This window comes from Trichomycterus rosablanca, chromosome 19 (assembly GCF_030014385.1).
Source record: "Trichomycterus rosablanca isolate fTriRos1 chromosome 19, fTriRos1.hap1, whole genome shotgun sequence".
In the NCBI taxonomy this organism is placed as follows: domain Eukaryota; kingdom Metazoa; phylum Chordata; class Actinopteri; order Siluriformes; family Trichomycteridae; genus Trichomycterus; species Trichomycterus rosablanca.
In genome coordinates this window covers 2,202,476-2,220,115 of record NC_086006.1, presented here as the reverse complement: position 1 = coordinate 2,220,115, position 17,640 = coordinate 2,202,476, and the positions used below count along the sequence as shown (strand labels likewise).

The following is a 17,640-nucleotide window of genomic DNA, read 5'->3' as shown; positions in this document are numbered from 1 at the left end:
ATTACTACGGTAATTATTCGGACCATATATTTATATATATGACTATACAGTTATTGGTTAAACTTGCAGTGTGAACAGGAGCTGGTCTGGAATCAGAGATGGACGTGGATGTGTGGTGTAGGAGAGTGGGAGACGGCGGGTCTGGGTTCGACGCCGCAATTCTTCATGAAGGAAAGCAGCTGCTCGGGGATCTCAGCCAGGACGTCCTTGGCCAGACGGGCCATGCTGAGCACTTGGTTCCCTGAGCGGTCGATGTAGTCCCTGAACGGCACGAACTGAGACACAAAGCAAAGAGGACTCAAAATAAACGAGTCAGAGCAGAGGAGTCTGAGCTGAGTGGTTAATTAGGGGAATCCCAAAGCACATCATGATACTAATTAGATTCACAGAGCCAAAATGTAATTATGAAATGACTTTATGCATCGTAATAGACCTTGAGATTTTAATTTAATTCTTTTTACTTTCTCCATGGCTGCAGAACCCTGATTTTAAGGAGCCACAGACTACTGAGCTGCACATTCTGCAAACATGCGGTCACCAGCCGCTCCTTTTCACCCGTCAGAGATGGAATCTCACAGAGAGCAGCACTGTGTACGGAGAGTCACACACTGTTATCTGTGATATCAACCATCTCTCATGCAAGTGCCTCGACTAGCCACAATAAGGACCCTGTTCCACCGTCCCTCCCTTAAGACACAGCCAATCGTCGATAGTATGACTGAGATTCAAACTAGAAAGTTCAGAACCTTCAAACTAGTACCTCCCACTGCGGTTCATCAATTCATGGATGTACTCAGTTTCTCTGTGCTCTCTGGTGACCTCTGCTGGCTACACCGCACCCAAGATGGTCAAGGAGCGCTGAAAGCTAGTGCACATCTCGCCCGACACGTGTGAAGCCGTTGGTCACTTCTTTACCCTGGCCAGTGCAGAGAGCCTTACTACGTACAGAGGACCTTTCACCTCATGTGCCAGAATCTCATTCAGACCGAAGCAGTAGCTGGACATGCTTAAGCTGTTTGTATGATGTTTGTAAAGATGTGGCTGTTTTTGTAGAAGGAAACCAGTTTTATCATAACGAGCACCTGAACGATGTCCCGCTCAGCAGCTCGGCCTTTGGAGGACACCCGCACCTCATCACCATCCAGCTCCTCCATCGCTTACAGGACAAACAGAGAGAGAGAGAGAGAGAGATGTTTCTTTAACACACAAATTACCAAAAACACCAGCAATCTGAATAACCGACTCACCATCGAACTCTGCAGGTCCCACACCAATGATGATGATTGACATGGGCAGGGATGAAGCCTGGAGAATAAAATAACAGATTTTATTACAGTAAGGTGTGATTGATGATGGTGGATGAGACCAAACATTGATCTTACTATCTTATAAACATACACACCGATCAGCCATAACATTAAAACCACCTCCTTGTTTCTACACTCACTGTCCATTTGATCACTTTTTAGTTCTACAATTACTGACTGTAGTCCATCTGTTTTCTCTGCATGCTTTGTTACCCCCTTTCAAGCTGTTCCTCAATGGTCAGGACCCCCACAGAGCAGGTATTATTTAGGTGGTGGATCATTCTCAGCACTGCAGTGACACTGACATGGTGGTGGTGTGTTAGTGTGTGTTGTGCTGGTATGAGCGGATAGACTGAGAATAGTCCACCAACCAAAAACATCCAGCCGACAGCGCCCTGTGGGCAGCGTCCTGTGACCACTGATGAAAATCTAGAAGAGTGTCTAATAGAGTGGACAGTGAGTGGACACGGTATTTAAAAACTCCAGCAGCGCTGCTGTGTCTGATCCACTCGTACCAGCACAACACACACTAACACACCACCACCATGTCAGTGTCACTGCAGTGCTGAGAATGATCCACCACCTAAATAATACCTGCTCTGTGGTGGTCCCGTGGGGGGTCCTGACCATTGAAGAACAGCATGAAAAGAGGCTAACAAAGCATGCAGAGAAACAGATGGACTACAGTCAGTAATTGAAGAACTACAAAGTGCTTCTATATGGTAAGTGCAGCTGATAAAATGGACAGCTAGTGGCTGATCGCTCACTTTGCTGAAAGATTCGATATTAAATTATGAGGTGGACGATGATGGTGGTGAAACCCACATTAACCACGGCCTCCTTGGTCTGGACCATGTCGGAGATGACTCCATCAGTGATCATGAGCAGCACGAAGTACTGAGAGCCGTCCGTCACAGCCGAAGCTGCCCTGGAAAAAGCAGAAAAAATGATACAGGACGAAGTTCCTACTGCTAGTGCTGGTGAGAGTCAGGCTGAATCAATGGAAGATAAAGTGGCTATGATCACAAATCAATGTCACCCATCAGGTACAAGTCATGTTTTTGGGTTTTCTTTACACTATCATCGAATAAAATCTATACATTTATTATAAAGACAGTAAAAACATTGAAATATCGAAGGACTTTTTGTGTTGGCTACATTATAAGGTCACTTATAGAGGTCATTTTTACAGGCTTTATCTGACTCAAGTCAGTTAATGAATGAGTGAAAGTTTCACTTACTGTGCAACGAGGTTAATGACCGGAGCAAAGTTAGTGGGACCGTAGAGCTGGACGTTCCTCAGACAATCATAATAAGCTTCTAGTACACCTTCAATTCCTACACAGTTTGCATTCGCACAGTCTGTGTTCTACACGGGGGGCGGAGGGTTACAGTTAGTAATTTATAAAAATACATTCCAGGCTTAATACACGCTTATAAACTAACCATGATCTGGAGTGATTTGGCATCGTAGTGGTTTTTGTATCTCACCAGAGGAAAGGTGTGTGAGACGTTCCCATCAGGGGGGATTTTGGCCCCGAAACCGTAAGCAGGGAAAAGTTTGTCACTGTCGTAATCCTGGACGATCTCACCCACCGCCTTCAGCGCCATCGCATACGCGTTCATCTGGTACGGACTCATGTAGTGTAGGGACGTGGGCTGGGAGGGGTTACCTGAAAAACACACACACACACACACACAGAGAGTTACACATACTTGAACAGGCACACACATACACAGGCATGCACACACACAGAGACATACACATGGACAGGCACATATATACACACACAGTAAGAGAGAGACACACACAGGCAGGCAGAAAGACACAAACACACAGACACACACACACAAACACACACCAGCACATACACAGATTCACACAAACACACACACAAACACTCACCAGCACATACACAGTAGGAGGGACACACACAGACAGAAAGACACACACACACAAGCACATACAAACACACACCAGCACATACACAGATACACACAAACACACACACACACACACACACACACACACACACACCAGCACATACACAGTAGGAGGGACACACACAGACAGAAAGACACACACACACAAGCACATACAAACACACACCAGCACATACACAGATACACACAAACACACACACACACACACCAGCACATACACAGATACACACAAACACACACACAGATACACACACAAACACACTGATACACACAAAAACACAGGCACACAAATAGAGACACAAACAGAGACACAAACACACAAACGCACCCACTGAGATATACACATACACAGATACACACAAACACACACACAGATACACACACAAACACACTGATACACACAAAAACACAGGCACACAAATAGAGACACAAACAGAGACACAAACAGATACACAAACACACACAAATGCACACACTGAGATACACACATACACATACACAGGCACACACACAGAGACATACACATAGACAGACACACAAACATACAGAGAGACACAGACACACACACACACACATGGACAGGCACACAAACACAAACACACACACACACAGTGAGAGAGACACACAGAGATACACAAACAGAGAGACACAAACACACACACAGTGAGAGAGACACACAGAGATACACAAACAGAGAGACACAAACACACACACAGTGAGAGAGACACACAGAGATACACAAACAGAGAGACACAGAGACACAAACACACACCAGCACATACACAGATATGCACAAACACACACAAACACAGAGGTACACTGAGACACACACATACACAGGCACACACACAGAGACATACACATGGACAGGCACATACACAGATAAGCACAAACACACAGACACACACTGAGACACACAAATATACACACACAGTAAGAGACACACACACAGACACACCAGCACATATGCACACACACACTGAGACACACACACACACACAGACATACACATGGACAGGCACACACACACACACACACACACACACACACACAGACAGACAAACAGGCACACACACAAACACACAGAGACACACAAACTCAGCACGGTGCAACACTCTGTGAGCAGTGAGGTGATGGAACAGATGCTGGGTTGATTATAACGTTATTAATCTGAAGCTCACCGTTGGAAGCAGTGAAGTCGATGGCTACGGTGAAGTTCAGCTGCGTCCTGGTTGAAAATCCACACACACCTCTCAGTTATTAAAATCAGATCATCAAAATCAGCAGATAAATGATGTACACCGACCAGGAATAACATTCTGAGCACTGACAGGTGAAGTGAATAACACTGATTATCTCTTCATCACGGCACCTGTCAGTGGGGGGGATATATCAGGCAGCAAGTGAACATTTGATCATCAAAGTTGATGTTAGAAGCAGGAAAAATGGGCGAGCGCGAGGATCTGATCATCTCCAAAACTGCAGCTCTTGTGGGGTGTGTCCCGGTCTGCATTGGTCAGTATCTATCAAAAGTGCTCCAAGGAAGGAACAGTGGTAAACCGGCGACAGGGTCATGGGCGGCCAAGGCTCATCGACAGACGTGGGTCCGATCCATGGGGCAGCAAAAGGGGGACCAACACAATATTAGGAAGGTGGTCATAATGTTATGCCTGATCAGTGTATTATAAGCAAACGTGAACAACTGCAAAAATCGTGCATGCTGGTTTGCTAACAGTTTGAAGAACAGTTCCCGACTCCAAATGATCTCCAAATGAATAACAATTCAGCTAAAACATTCAGCTCTCACCCGCCGCGGATGAAGTCCACGAACGTGTGCTCCGACTCCACTCTGAAGGACAAAAGCGTTACCTGCAGAGAGAGAGACAGAGGAGAAGAAAATAATAGAGGTAATTATGAAGCTGAATTTTAATCCAGGGCCCTCTGACAGCCGTTTCTACTCACAGTGCCGGAGTTGATGTATTTCTTTTTTCTGCCTTTCTTTTTGGGGTTGAGAACCTGGAATGAAACATGATGAAGGGCTAAAGGTCGAGATGTGGACAACGGAGCTTTGAATTACTCTCACATTTATAATGTCCAGGGAATTCATCGTGCAGTAAACAGTGCACTTAACATAATCTGCTTTTTTCTCACCTCATAGACGTTAAACTGGCTCTGACCTCGGGACAGCTCTCTGTAGCTGGTGGTGAACTCTCCAATAAAGTCATGACTACAGAGAAGATCCACACGAATAAAATCATCTAAACAATCTGACGCAGAAAGCAAAATAACTGATTCCCAGCATGCACCTTGTAAACAGTATAGTTGATTCTAAATAATAGAGGAAACAGTCAAGTACCTTCCATCTCTGTCCCAATCGAAGACATCAATCTTAACGGTTCTGAATAATAAACATACAAAAACACTTCAAACCACCTCCTTGTTTCTACACTCACTGTCCTTTTTATCAGCTCCACTTACCATATAGAAGCACTTTGTAGTTCTACAATTACTAACTGTCGTCCATCTGTTTCTCTACATACTTTTTTAGCCCGATTTCACCCTGTTCTTTAATAGTCAGGACCCCCACAGGACCACCACAGAGCAGGTATTATTTAGGTGGTGGATCATTCTCAGCACTGCAGTGACACTGACATGGTGGTGGTGTGTTAGTGTGTGTTGTTGCTGGTATGAGTGGATCAAATACCGTGTCCACTCACTGTCCACTCTATTAGACACTCCTACCTAGTCGGTCCACCTTGTAGATGTAAAGTCAGAGACGATCGCTCATCTATTGCTGCTGTTTGAGTCGGTCATCTTCTAGACCTTCATCAGTGCTCACAGGACGCTGCACACAGGGCGCTGTTGGCTGGATATATTTGGTTGGTGGACTATTCTCAGTCCAGCAGTGACAGTGAGGTGTTTAAACATGTCATGTCAGTGTCACTGCAGTGCTGAGAATGATCCACCACCTAAGTAATACCTGCTCTGTGGGGGTCCTGACCATTGAAGAACAGGGTGAAAGGGGGGTAACAAAGCATGCAGAGAAACAGATGGACTACAGTCAGTAATTGTAGAACTACAATGTGCTTCTATATAGTAAGTGGAGCTGATAAAATGGACAGTGAGGTGGTTTTAATGTTATGGCTGTTTGGTAGATGTAAGGACACGTACAAAGACGGGTGGGTGGGTACATCAGTAGAGACGGATCACTAGATGGATGGGCGGGTTGGTGGCTGAATGGATTGATGTAGGTGAACAACTGGTCCAGCGATGCTCGTACCTGTCGTAATCACCGTTACACAGAGCTCTGACCGGGATGCTGAAGGGCTGCCACACCGGGTTCAGAGTGTTTTTCATCACCTCTGTTTTATGGCAGATGGTGAACCTACGACAGAGTGCCGTGACGGGTCAGAAAAACGGTAAGAAGGGATTCACGTACAATACGCAAAAGTTTGTGGACACGCCTCTTTTGTTTTGCTAACAAGTTTATACAATTAGTGATACAAAATAAATATGATTCCTACTTTGAGGCAACAATTTAGGGAAGGCCATTTGCTGTTCTGGAATGATTTTGCCCATGTGTACGAAACAACGTCATAGTTCAAGCTGGTGGTTTGCTTACGTGCCGTCCTCGTTGCTGCGGTAGAAAACCAGGAACGGATCCGATTTCCCGAAGAAATCCTTCTTATCCAGCTTATTAGCGCACAGCTGCATGGTGGCGATATCCTGATTACAAGAATAAGAGCATGAAACCACAGTCAAGAGGTGGAGGAATACAAAGAGTATAGAGTGTTCTTCTGTATGTCAGGACTGAAGAAAAGATTCAGATATACACCGATCAGCCATAACATTAAAACCACCTCCTGTGGACTGTAGTCCATCTGTTTCTCCATCTGATGTTTTTGGTTGGTGGACTATTCTCAGTCCAGCAGTGACAGTGATCCACTCATACCAGCAGTGCTGAGAATGATCCACCACCTAAATAATACCTGCTCTGTGGTGGTCCTGTGGGGTCCTGACCATTGAAGAACAGGGTGAAAGGGGGCTAACAAAGCATGCAGAGAAACAGATGGACTACAGTCAGTAATTGTAGAACTACAAAGTGCTTCTATATGGTGAGTGGAGCTGATAAAATGGACAGTGAGTGTAGAAACAAGGAGGTGGTTTTAATGTTATGACTGATCAGTGTATATATACTTGTTCTATTCTGATACAGCTAGTGTTGGTGGTCTAAGAACAAGTGGTCTTGACACGTTGTCCAAAAAAAGCATGTCATATTTTTGTGTGTATAAGACGCCTCGATGTAATTTTCACCTTCAGTTCCTCAATGACCTGCGAGTCCTTTAAGATTTCTAGACATCCGATGGATGACAGATTAAAGGAAAAAACACCTATTAAGGTGTTGGGCCACCGTGAACCACCGGAACAATTCCAGCGCACCTTGTCTCAGATTCTACAAGTTTCTGATTGTACAATCGCAGCGGTAGGACAGAACTCAGGGGCTTTTCCCCAGTTTGAGGCTTGACGGTGGTGGTTAACAGCACCATCCAACAACCTGATTGAAATCTAGTGTCTGTAAAGACAGTAGCATATAATTTACATTATTTCCTTGTTAATTAAACTACTTATTAACCTCTCAGACAGCCTGTGTAACTGTATTCATTAACAGAGACCCTTTCTTGTAAGGAGACCAAACTACGCAGTACATTGTTTGGCCTCTGCCTGCATTTTGTGAATTGCAAATTGTTGTACACAAGTGTGTGTGTGTGTGTGTGTGTGTGTGTGAGAGAGAGAGAGAGAGAGAGAGAGAGAGAGACTAACCCTGCAGTTGCTGAGCTCCTCAGCTGTAAAGATAATGTTGCCGCATTTCTTGCCTGGAATTCCACTGAAAGGAAGCAGATGTATTGTTCCTTAAATACAGAACATGGTTCAGGGCCAGGAAATTGATGCAGCCCGTCTAATCAGCAAGTGTAGACACGTCAAACATAAAAATAAGTACTTTTTACAACCTGGACTCGCAATATTCAAAATACTTTTGCATACCAGTGTATATGAAGCCATCTTCCATCCTACCATCTTATTTCACCTGTGGTCAGTCATTACGTCCAGAAACGACCCTGCATTCTTAAAAACCTTCTAATAAACTAGCGATGTGCTGGAGCAGCGTCTTAGTGACTTTGGCAGGTTGTTCGGCCCTGTTTCTAGCTCGTATATCTTAATATGCAGCAGTGACAGGAACGTGGCCGTGATAAATGGTCTGCTGGGGTTGGATTAAGAAGGTTTAGGATTTCTTTCTATATCTAACTGGGCCAGGCTCTGTGTGTGTGTGTGTGTGTGTGTATGAGAGTGTGGGCATGTGTGTGTGTGTGCACTAACCTGTGTGCAGAACGTCACCTCTAATCCAGCCAATATGAAAATATATTGATTTAGAAGACGTAAGACGTGATAAATCATTTTATGTATGAGGTTTTGTTAACACTACATTAAAAAAACTGCAAGTAATTCATTCTTAGATCAAAATAAGCAATAAATTATACTTAAGTAAAGTTTTATAAGTTCACTCTGAACCATGTTAACACTTTCTGTTGTTAGCAGCAAGAACCACGGTGAAGAATACTATACAACATTTACATTTACATCTTCGGCATTTAGCAGATGCTCTTATCCAGAGCGACTTACAGAAGAGCTTCCATAGTAAACATTACCTTACTCTAGTTTAAGTAAACAACAGTCCAAGAACACAAATCTGCTGAGACCCTGTTAGAAGAGCATCAGTAAGTAAGTACATGTCAGCTTAAGTGTTTAGTAAAGAGGTGATGAAGGTTTTTAATCGTTGTTAAAAGACAGCGAGAGACTCAGATGTTCGGACAGACAGCGGACGCTCATTCCACCACTTTTGTGCTGGTACAGAGAAGAACCTTGATGCTGATGCTCGTCTTCCTTGAGTCCTGGGTGGAGGATCAAGTTGAGCGAGACTAGTGGCTCGGAGGTTGCATGGTACAGAGCAAGGACAGAGCCCCTGTGTACAAATGAAGCTCTCTAATGGCCTGCACCAACCTTGAGCTCAGCCTTACTGAACAGATCTGGAATGAACTGGAACATCTACTGAGGCGTTCTTAACTAACATTAGTGCCCAGACGTCCAAATCAGCTCTTTTTTTTTTTTTTGAATGGGCACACATTCTCACATACATACTTCAAAGTCTGTACTTTTTATTAGCTTCGTGTAATTATTATATTGTTACCTGTTTCTGATATTTTGTCCACACCCTGACTGAGCTTTTCTTAATGAATAATCTGTTCCAGGAAGCTAGAAATGTCACATCTGTGCCGAATAATGAAGTCAGGGCAGAACTTACAACAGCGCTCTCTCCAGCCGAGCTCCAGACGCGCCGATGATCTCCCCCAGCGTGCAGAATGTCTGGCCCAGGAAGGACTGAGAGGGACAAACACACTCATCGGTTACAGGAATGTGGGCCTGGAGAATACACAGTGGCAGCCCTGTCTAGATGATGCCAGCGATCTGGCTGCTCACTCTATTAAAACTGATGATGCCTACCTGATGCAACCGAGAAGCAATGGATGTGATGAGTCAACGACAGGTAAGACATCACACAGAAGCAACCACAGCAGTTTGTTTTATGTGGCTTTAAGGACTAATAGACATGATTGGTTGATATTAAAACAAACAGGTGGCGCAGCTGGATATTCCATTAGCACACCAGCACCGAGATTTTGAACTCCTCGGTTCAAAACTCGGCGGAGCCACCACCATCTAGCAGGCATAATTGGCAGTGCTTGAAGCAGACACATTTCTGCTAGGGCGGGATGACCGGACTATGTGAGTGGGGTCTTCAAACGCTGTGTAAACCCTGATTGGCAGATAGAGAGGCGCCTGTGCAGAATGCCAAGGGTTGCGCACGGGTCAGAGGAGGCGTGAGCAGCAATATACCCACCTCGACTGCAATCAGGGATCCACCAGCAGCGGAAGACAAACTGACTACGATAAATTGGAAGAAAATGGGAGAAAATGCTTAAAAAAAAATACAAAAAGAAAGACGTAAATTGCCATGTGAAGCAAAAAAAAAAAAGTTCTGCTATATTTAGTAGCACCAAAACACGTCCACTTACTTTCTGGAATCCAGCAATGCAGCAGAGAAATGAAGAAACCAACACAAACAGTCAGTGAGAGCTTAGAACTGTTATCACATGTACAGTGTACCATGCTGATTTATTAACACAGAAGTGATGGATTAACCACTTCATTTGGGTCATGGTGGGTCCTGCGCCACCCAGAAACAAGTGGAGCAAAGTGGAAAAACGCCCAGGACGAGGCAGCAGTCTATTACAGGGCAGCACCTGGGGGACTTGAAGTAGCCTGTGCACTTTTTGGGATGTATTGGAGGATGGGAGGAGACTAAAATACCTAGGGGAACCCACACAGCTCCTGGACTGATTCCAAAGACTCATGTTGCTTTGCAACACCCATGATTGTCATCAGCCTTGATTAAGTTTTACAATATACAGTTATTAATGTCTCACCGATAAAGAAACTAGACAGTAGAAATGATTTATTCAGGCTTACATGCTTTGAGATGTTTGAACTTCTCGAGTCCACGCTGTACCTGAAACAAAAAGACATAGCATTTAATCTCCATCACATCTGACTGACACACACTAAAGAAAGGCAAATAAAAATATATTCAAAAATAAAATAATTTCTGGCTTTTGGTTTGATTAACAACTCACATTTCAACAAAAACTGAATTCAGAAGCTCTGATTGGTTAATAAACTTGCCTTGAAACAACCCGTATACGTGCCTGCAACGTGGTGAGTAATGCCAAGTTCACACTACACGACTTTAAAGTTGTTTAGATCTTTTAAGTCGGTGTGTATTTCACACTACACGACTGATCGGTGATAGGGGGTCTCACACTACACCATCTACCATCAGGAGGAATCGCAGGCGAGCTTCTCTGGTCTCCCAAACTACGTTTTGTCACGAAAACACACACAAGAAGTGATGAGTGACAATAAGCGAGGCATTAGAGTTGTTTGTGCGCTAATGTGCAGCATTAAAGCAAGTAGGAAAAATAAATTAATCCGAGTGGATTTGGCTACACGACCAGCAGTGAGCTGGAGGTTAATATCTTTTGCAATGCAGCGTGGGTATTATGGTTTGGCGTGGACTATAAGTCACAGATACTGTAAAGCTTGTGTGTGTGCCGATGTATTCTGATATAAACTATATTACGCCCCAGTCCCATGTTTTTACACTCCTCCCCGCGTTTACCCTCACCCCGAATCTTGCGTTCTCATTGGCTGTTTGACACCGCACTCCAGATATTTAGCAAGCTAGATATTTTTCTCGAGTTGAGTGCTTGGGCGATCCGCTCGGATCGAGTTGTTGATTGAGAGCCGAGTTTCAAGCCCCGAGCGAACGCCGAGTTGCTTCTGAGCCGGCAAATCTAGCGCCGACCAGTCGGCGAGCGAAAATCAGGACAAGAGTCGTGTAGTGTGAACTAGGCATAAACTTCCAATTGAATCGTAGTGAATCGTTTTAAGCACAACACCATTCTGAATCAGAGAGAGTGAAATGAATCTTTACCATGTAGGATGTCAACACGTATTAAAATCTGATCAAATGTTACTTACACGTCAAATCTGAGATTCTGCTTTTCTTCGAAGAAGTAATCCAAGACAAATTTCCTCACAAAGTCTGGGTTCAGAGAGTTCTCGATCACCTCTGTCCTGCCAAACTTGAAGAAAAAACAATACACTTATAATCCAGACTTCACAAAATCAGCGATCAGAATGATCAATTATCAGAACTGCACACACAGCCTAAACTTTAACCCCAGTGGGATGAATTGGAATGTTGAGTTCCAAAATATTAAGGAAAGCCTTTCAAGAGGAGTAGAGACTAGCCGCTCAGGTGGCGCAGCGGTAAAACACACAAACACTAGAACACCAGAGCTGGGATCTCAAATACATCGTATCGAGTCTCAGCTCAGCCTCCCGGCTGGGCTGAACAACCACATGGACGACGATTGGCCTGTTGTTCAGATAGGGGCGGGATATTAAAGCCAGATAGGGACTCTCTCTCATGGCTGATTGATGCCGACTGCACAGAGATGGGAAAAAAGTGCTCTCAGGGTGTGTCTCTCTGTACACGGTGCTGATCCGCATTGCACTCGTCAAAGTGTGGGTGACAAAATGCATACGGCTGTTGCCCGCGTGTCGGAGGGGGCGTGGGTTAGCTTCGTTCTCCTCAGTCAGAGCGGGATCGGCATTGGTGGAGAGGAAGCATGACGAAAAAAGGGAGACAATGCATAAACAAAATATATACTGTATATATATATAAAGAGGGGTAGTGACTGTTATAGCCTCAAGGGAGAGAGGGACATGGTTTTGGAATTAGACGTTCAACCTCATAGTGAGGTGTCCACATACCTCGATCAAAGCCCCTCATACCTGTGGGATTTTATGAAAATTGCCGGGTTCTAATTGGGGGCAGAAAACGGGAAACACACACACACACACACACACACACACACACACACACACACACACACACATCACCCCTTCAGGAATGTGATAATAGTGTGGACTCACCTCTCTCCACTCCTTGGTTCCAATTCCCTGCCCATACAGAACCACGACTGCAGACAGTGAGAGAGGAAAACGATTATTTTTAGGCTTTTATGCTCTTTACACAATGTCAAGAACAAGAAACCAAACACATTTAGAATGTGTTCATAATAAAATAAACACATTTTCAGTTTTACAGTAAATATAGTTATATTATATATCAGTAAAGATCAGGCACAATTCTCATGCATTAATGTATAGAGAACAAATACAGATTTTAATTATTAATGTTTATTTCTGTCCATGCAGAAAACTTACTAGGATTACCTCGAGTAACACAGAAGCAATCAGTCAATCAATCTGTCCCAACTTTTTTAAAAATGTATTATAAACAATTAGGAATTGCTAATTATCTCTAATTATTTTAATTATAACATAATTGAAACTGCCCTACAAATATCTAATATGCTTTGTGGTCAAATGTACAACCACTACCTCAAAGAAAGATCGAAAGAGATTTGCTTATTTCTCCCTCTACAGTGCATAATATCATTAAACCATTCAAGGAATCGGGAGGATTTTCAGTGCGTGAAGGCCAAGGGCCTCAGACGGCGCCGCATCAAGTACCACCACTCAACACTAGCTGATATAACCACATGGGTGAGGGATTAGTTTATCAAACCTTTATCAAGCTCTACAATACAGAGTTACTGCACAAATGATACTTAAAACTTTACTGTGCAAAAAAGAAGCCTTATGTTAATCATGTCCAGAAGCGGCGTCGACTTCTCTGGGCTCGAAGGCATCTAGGATGGACCATCACACAGTGGAAACGTGTATTGTGGTCAGATGATACAGCATTTTTTGGAAAAAATGGACGCCGTGTGCTCCAGACCAAAGACGAAAAGGATCATCCAGACTGTTTTCAGCTACAAGTCCAAAAGCCAGGGTCTGTCATGGTACGATGTTTCAACATATCCCAAAGCTGTGGTGCACATTTGTTACCATTTGTTAACTCAGTAATCAGAAGGGGCGTCCACATACTTTTGGCCATTAGGAATAAGGTGCACTTACCCGGATCTGACTTGGAGAATGTATCCACATCCAGTAGATTCCTATAAAAGGATAGATGAAAATGTATAAACAAAATAAAAAAAAAGAAGGCTTATTTATTATTTATCAGGATTTTAACGTCATGTTTTACACTTTGGTTCATTCATGTCAGCACAGGTAGTTATTGCTTACACAAGATTCATCAGGTCACAAGTTTAATATCAAACACAGTCATGGACAATTTTGTATCTTCAGTTCACCTCACTTGCACGTCTTTGGACCATGGGAGGAAACCGGAGCTCCCGGAGGAAACCCACGCAGACACGGGGAGAACATGCAAACTCCACACAGAAAGGACCCAGTACGCCCCACCTGGGCATCGAACCCCCAGTGCTACCCACCGAGCCACCGTGCCACCCTAAAGATGGGTTAAGCTTTTATTATACCACCATTTGTGAAGGTTTAGTGATTAAGAGTGATATTTAACAAATACTAACAGTAACAATGACTCTCTGCAAAATCATACATGATGCAGCTACCAAGATGTGCAAGAAGTGCATCATAACGCTGTCCACAATAAAGAAGAAGGTGGGTGATGCGTGAAATGCATCTTTTAATATGCAAATAAAACCCACAACAGAAACCAGAGAGACTTTTTTTACTGCTGGTTAATAAATCCCGAATTTTTATTCTACCTCCCTGTGCTGAAACGAAGAATCTCGATCCACAATGTCAAACGTTTACATACATTTATAAGATTCGTTTGAATCAGAATCAGATAAACGAATCAGACCTACGGCGACCCTGACCAGGATGGAGCAGTGGTAAAACAGACAGTGAATGCATGAACAGCGTTAACATGTAAGCATGTAGCATCAGCCTGCATGTTACTGGTATAAAAGTGCTGGTATGTGGCGAAGGTTCCAGTAGTCCCAGTACTATATAAACGGTAGTTGTGCTCACCTGCAGGACACGGTCACTTCTATCTTGGTGGCAGGAACGCAGCTCTGGAGCGGATCAAACTCTCCTATAGAAGCCATGTCGCTCCTCAAAGTTCCTCACTGGTTCCTGGTGGAAGTGTCAGGGGTTTTTTATTCGGAACCGAACCCAGGTGAGAAGTGCACCAGGACCTGAGAGACACTCCGCGTCTTCATCGCAGGACTGAAGCGATGCAGGTAACTGCGGACCCGGTCGCTCCAGCACTAACACTAACAACACACTGAGACGCGCACTGCAGAAACCACGCCCACCCGGACACGCCCATTTCATGTTCATCAGCCGCTTTGATATGGTCAGGGTCGCGGTGCACATCTGGGCGCAAGGCAGGAATACCGTGGACAGGGCGCCAATCCAATCCATCCATCCATGGTGGCCATCCACTCTTCTGTAAAGACTTTCAGCAAGATTTTGGAGTGTGTCAGTGAAAATTTGTGCCCTGTTCAGTCAAAAGAGCATTTGTGAGGTCAGGCTCGGTTCAGGCTATTGGAGCTCCATTAAGCTAAACTCAAACATGTCAATTTGACAAGACAGTAGCAGCTTAGCAGTTATTTATTGAAAGGTTGAGGGGTCAAAGCCCACCAGTGTCAACACAGAGTTGGTTAAATCTCATCCTGCATGAATTGAACGTTTGCCTTAAGCCTAGCTGGAAATGATGGACCTGCACAGGTGAGCAAACTGAAGAAGCTCTCTTAGTTCGGTAACATTATTAGAAGATTTAATTCATTGGAAAAGACAATGATGGCTGGAGGAGTTGAAGGTAAAAGAGGAAGAGGACGGCCAGCAATAAGATGCATTAATCAGACGCCTTTATCCAAAGCAACTTACATTACAGTTACAGTATACAGTCTGAACAATTGATGGTTAAGGGCCTTGCTCAAGGGCCCAACAGCAGCAACCTGGCAGTGGTGGAGCTTAAACCAGCAACCTTCTGATTACTAGTCCAGTACCTTAACCTCTATGCTACGGCTCGCCTGAACCAGCCAATAAGAAGCCTGGAGACTCAAACAGAAGGCAGAACTGTTACCATAAAGTGAGACTCCATATAGTCAAGAAAGCCTCCACTGATGTTCCAGTTCGTTCCAAAGCAGTTCAGTGGAAAAGCTTTTCAGAATTCAATAATCAGGTCACGGATTTAGTGATTCATTTACTAAAAGGGCCAAAACACTCCAAAATATTGTGGATAGTCTTTCCAGTAGAATGAGAACCCAGGTTTAATATGCGCCCGCCTTCAGTCATTGTCTGTACAGTTTAGCATGTTCTCCTACCTCTCTTTAAAGGACATACTAAAAATAAATTGGCTGCTATAAATGACACGAGGTCTAAATGAGTGAGTGACTGTTTAAGGTGGAGACCCTGACCAGAATAAAGCGTTAAGTGAAAATGAATGCGGATTTCACTCACTCACTCACCGTCTTAACCGCTTATCCAATTAAGGTTGCGAGGGGGGTGCTGGAGCCTATCCCAGCTTTTCAATGGGTGCAAGGCACACAGTATCACCCTGGACGGAGCACCAGTCCATCGCAGTGCAGACACACGTACACACACACCCATTCACCTATAGGGCAATTCAGTGTCTCCAATTAACCGGACTGCACGTCTTTGGACTGTGGGAGGAAACCGGAGCCCCCGGAGGAAACCCACGCAGACACGGGGAGAACATGCAAACTCTACACAGAAAGGACCCGGACCGCCCTGCCTGGGGATCGAACCCAGGACCTTCTCGCTGTGAGGCGACAGTGCAACCCACTTAGCCGTCCATTTACTAAAATTGGCTGCTCTAAGTGGCACAAGGTCTAAACGAGCGAGTGATTTTTTGGAATGTGTTGCAGGTCTGAAATGCAGGAATGGATGTTTATTAATAAATGAAATGAAGTTGAGCAGATAAAACATGAAATATCTCGGGTTCATCCTGTGTGACATCAAATAAAAGTCAAAGTCAATGTAAGAAACTCTGTGTTTTTTATTTTATTTGCATTTGACATGCTGTCACAACTTTTTCTGATTTGGGGTTGTACTTCAGGACACACAACAACTTTTTCTGATTTGGGGTTGTACTTCAGGACACACAACAACTTTTTCTGATTTGGGGTTGTACTTCAGGACACACACACACACACACACACAATGTTTAATTTATAGCTAAGACCCTGCGTTGTCTCTCGCAGAGCCATCTCACATTTGTCAGAACTACATGATTTTGTTTTCATTAGGATTCCCATCAGGATTTCATTTCCATCCCCACTCTAAAACGCTAAAGTGTTCCACAGACACTCAATTCCCCTCTCACTACAGGCAGAAATTGAAATCTCGCACCGGTGGGAGCGCCGAATAGAGGACCGGGGGAGAGGAACAAGACATGCAATTCCATTTGGCAGATCACTTTAGCATGGTGTTGAATGTGCTGGGGCGCCGAGGTGGTTATAAACTCAGCTTTAATTCTGACTGAAGCTCTCCTCCGGGCACCTTCAGTCGCATCGGGGGGGTCGGGGGGGATTTTTGGCAGAGCCTCTTTCTCTTTCCCGTCACACAGCTTCGGGAGGAGGATGAGAGTGAATGAAGGAATTTGAGGACTCATTACACCCGAATACAAAAGACCGTGGACGTCCTCTCGTCCTTGGAATGTCTGTGCATCCTGCATGGAGAGCAGCACCCTGCACAACCTGTTTACAAGAACCCTATGTGGCCAAAAGTATGTGGACACCCGAGCGTAAACTTGATGGACGTGCTATTCCTTGTAGATGTAAAG

At 44.3% G+C, this 17,640-nt stretch overlaps 1 protein-coding gene across 1 annotated transcript; it reads right to left on the bottom strand.

The window, feature by feature from the left end:
- On the bottom strand, positions 1–14,935 carry cpne9 (copine family member IX). Its single transcript, XM_063014966.1, has 21 exons — positions 14,859–14,935; positions 13,917–13,957; positions 12,867–12,913; positions 11,907–12,010; positions 10,836–10,875; positions 10,382–10,384; positions 9,610–9,686; positions 8,073–8,136; positions 6,874–6,977; positions 6,532–6,636; positions 5,608–5,649; positions 5,403–5,478; positions 5,214–5,267; positions 5,059–5,120; positions 4,433–4,479; positions 2,799–2,980; positions 2,549–2,676; positions 2,133–2,235; positions 1,248–1,305; positions 1,083–1,156; positions 1–275 (listed from the first exon to the last, which is right to left on the bottom strand). Exons 1-21 carry the CDS (start codon positions 14,933–14,935, stop codon positions 93–95), a joined length of 1,671 nt encoding a protein of 556 aa, XP_062871036.1. The 3' UTR covers positions 1–92.
- Positions 14,936–17,640: the final 2,705 nt, after the last annotated feature.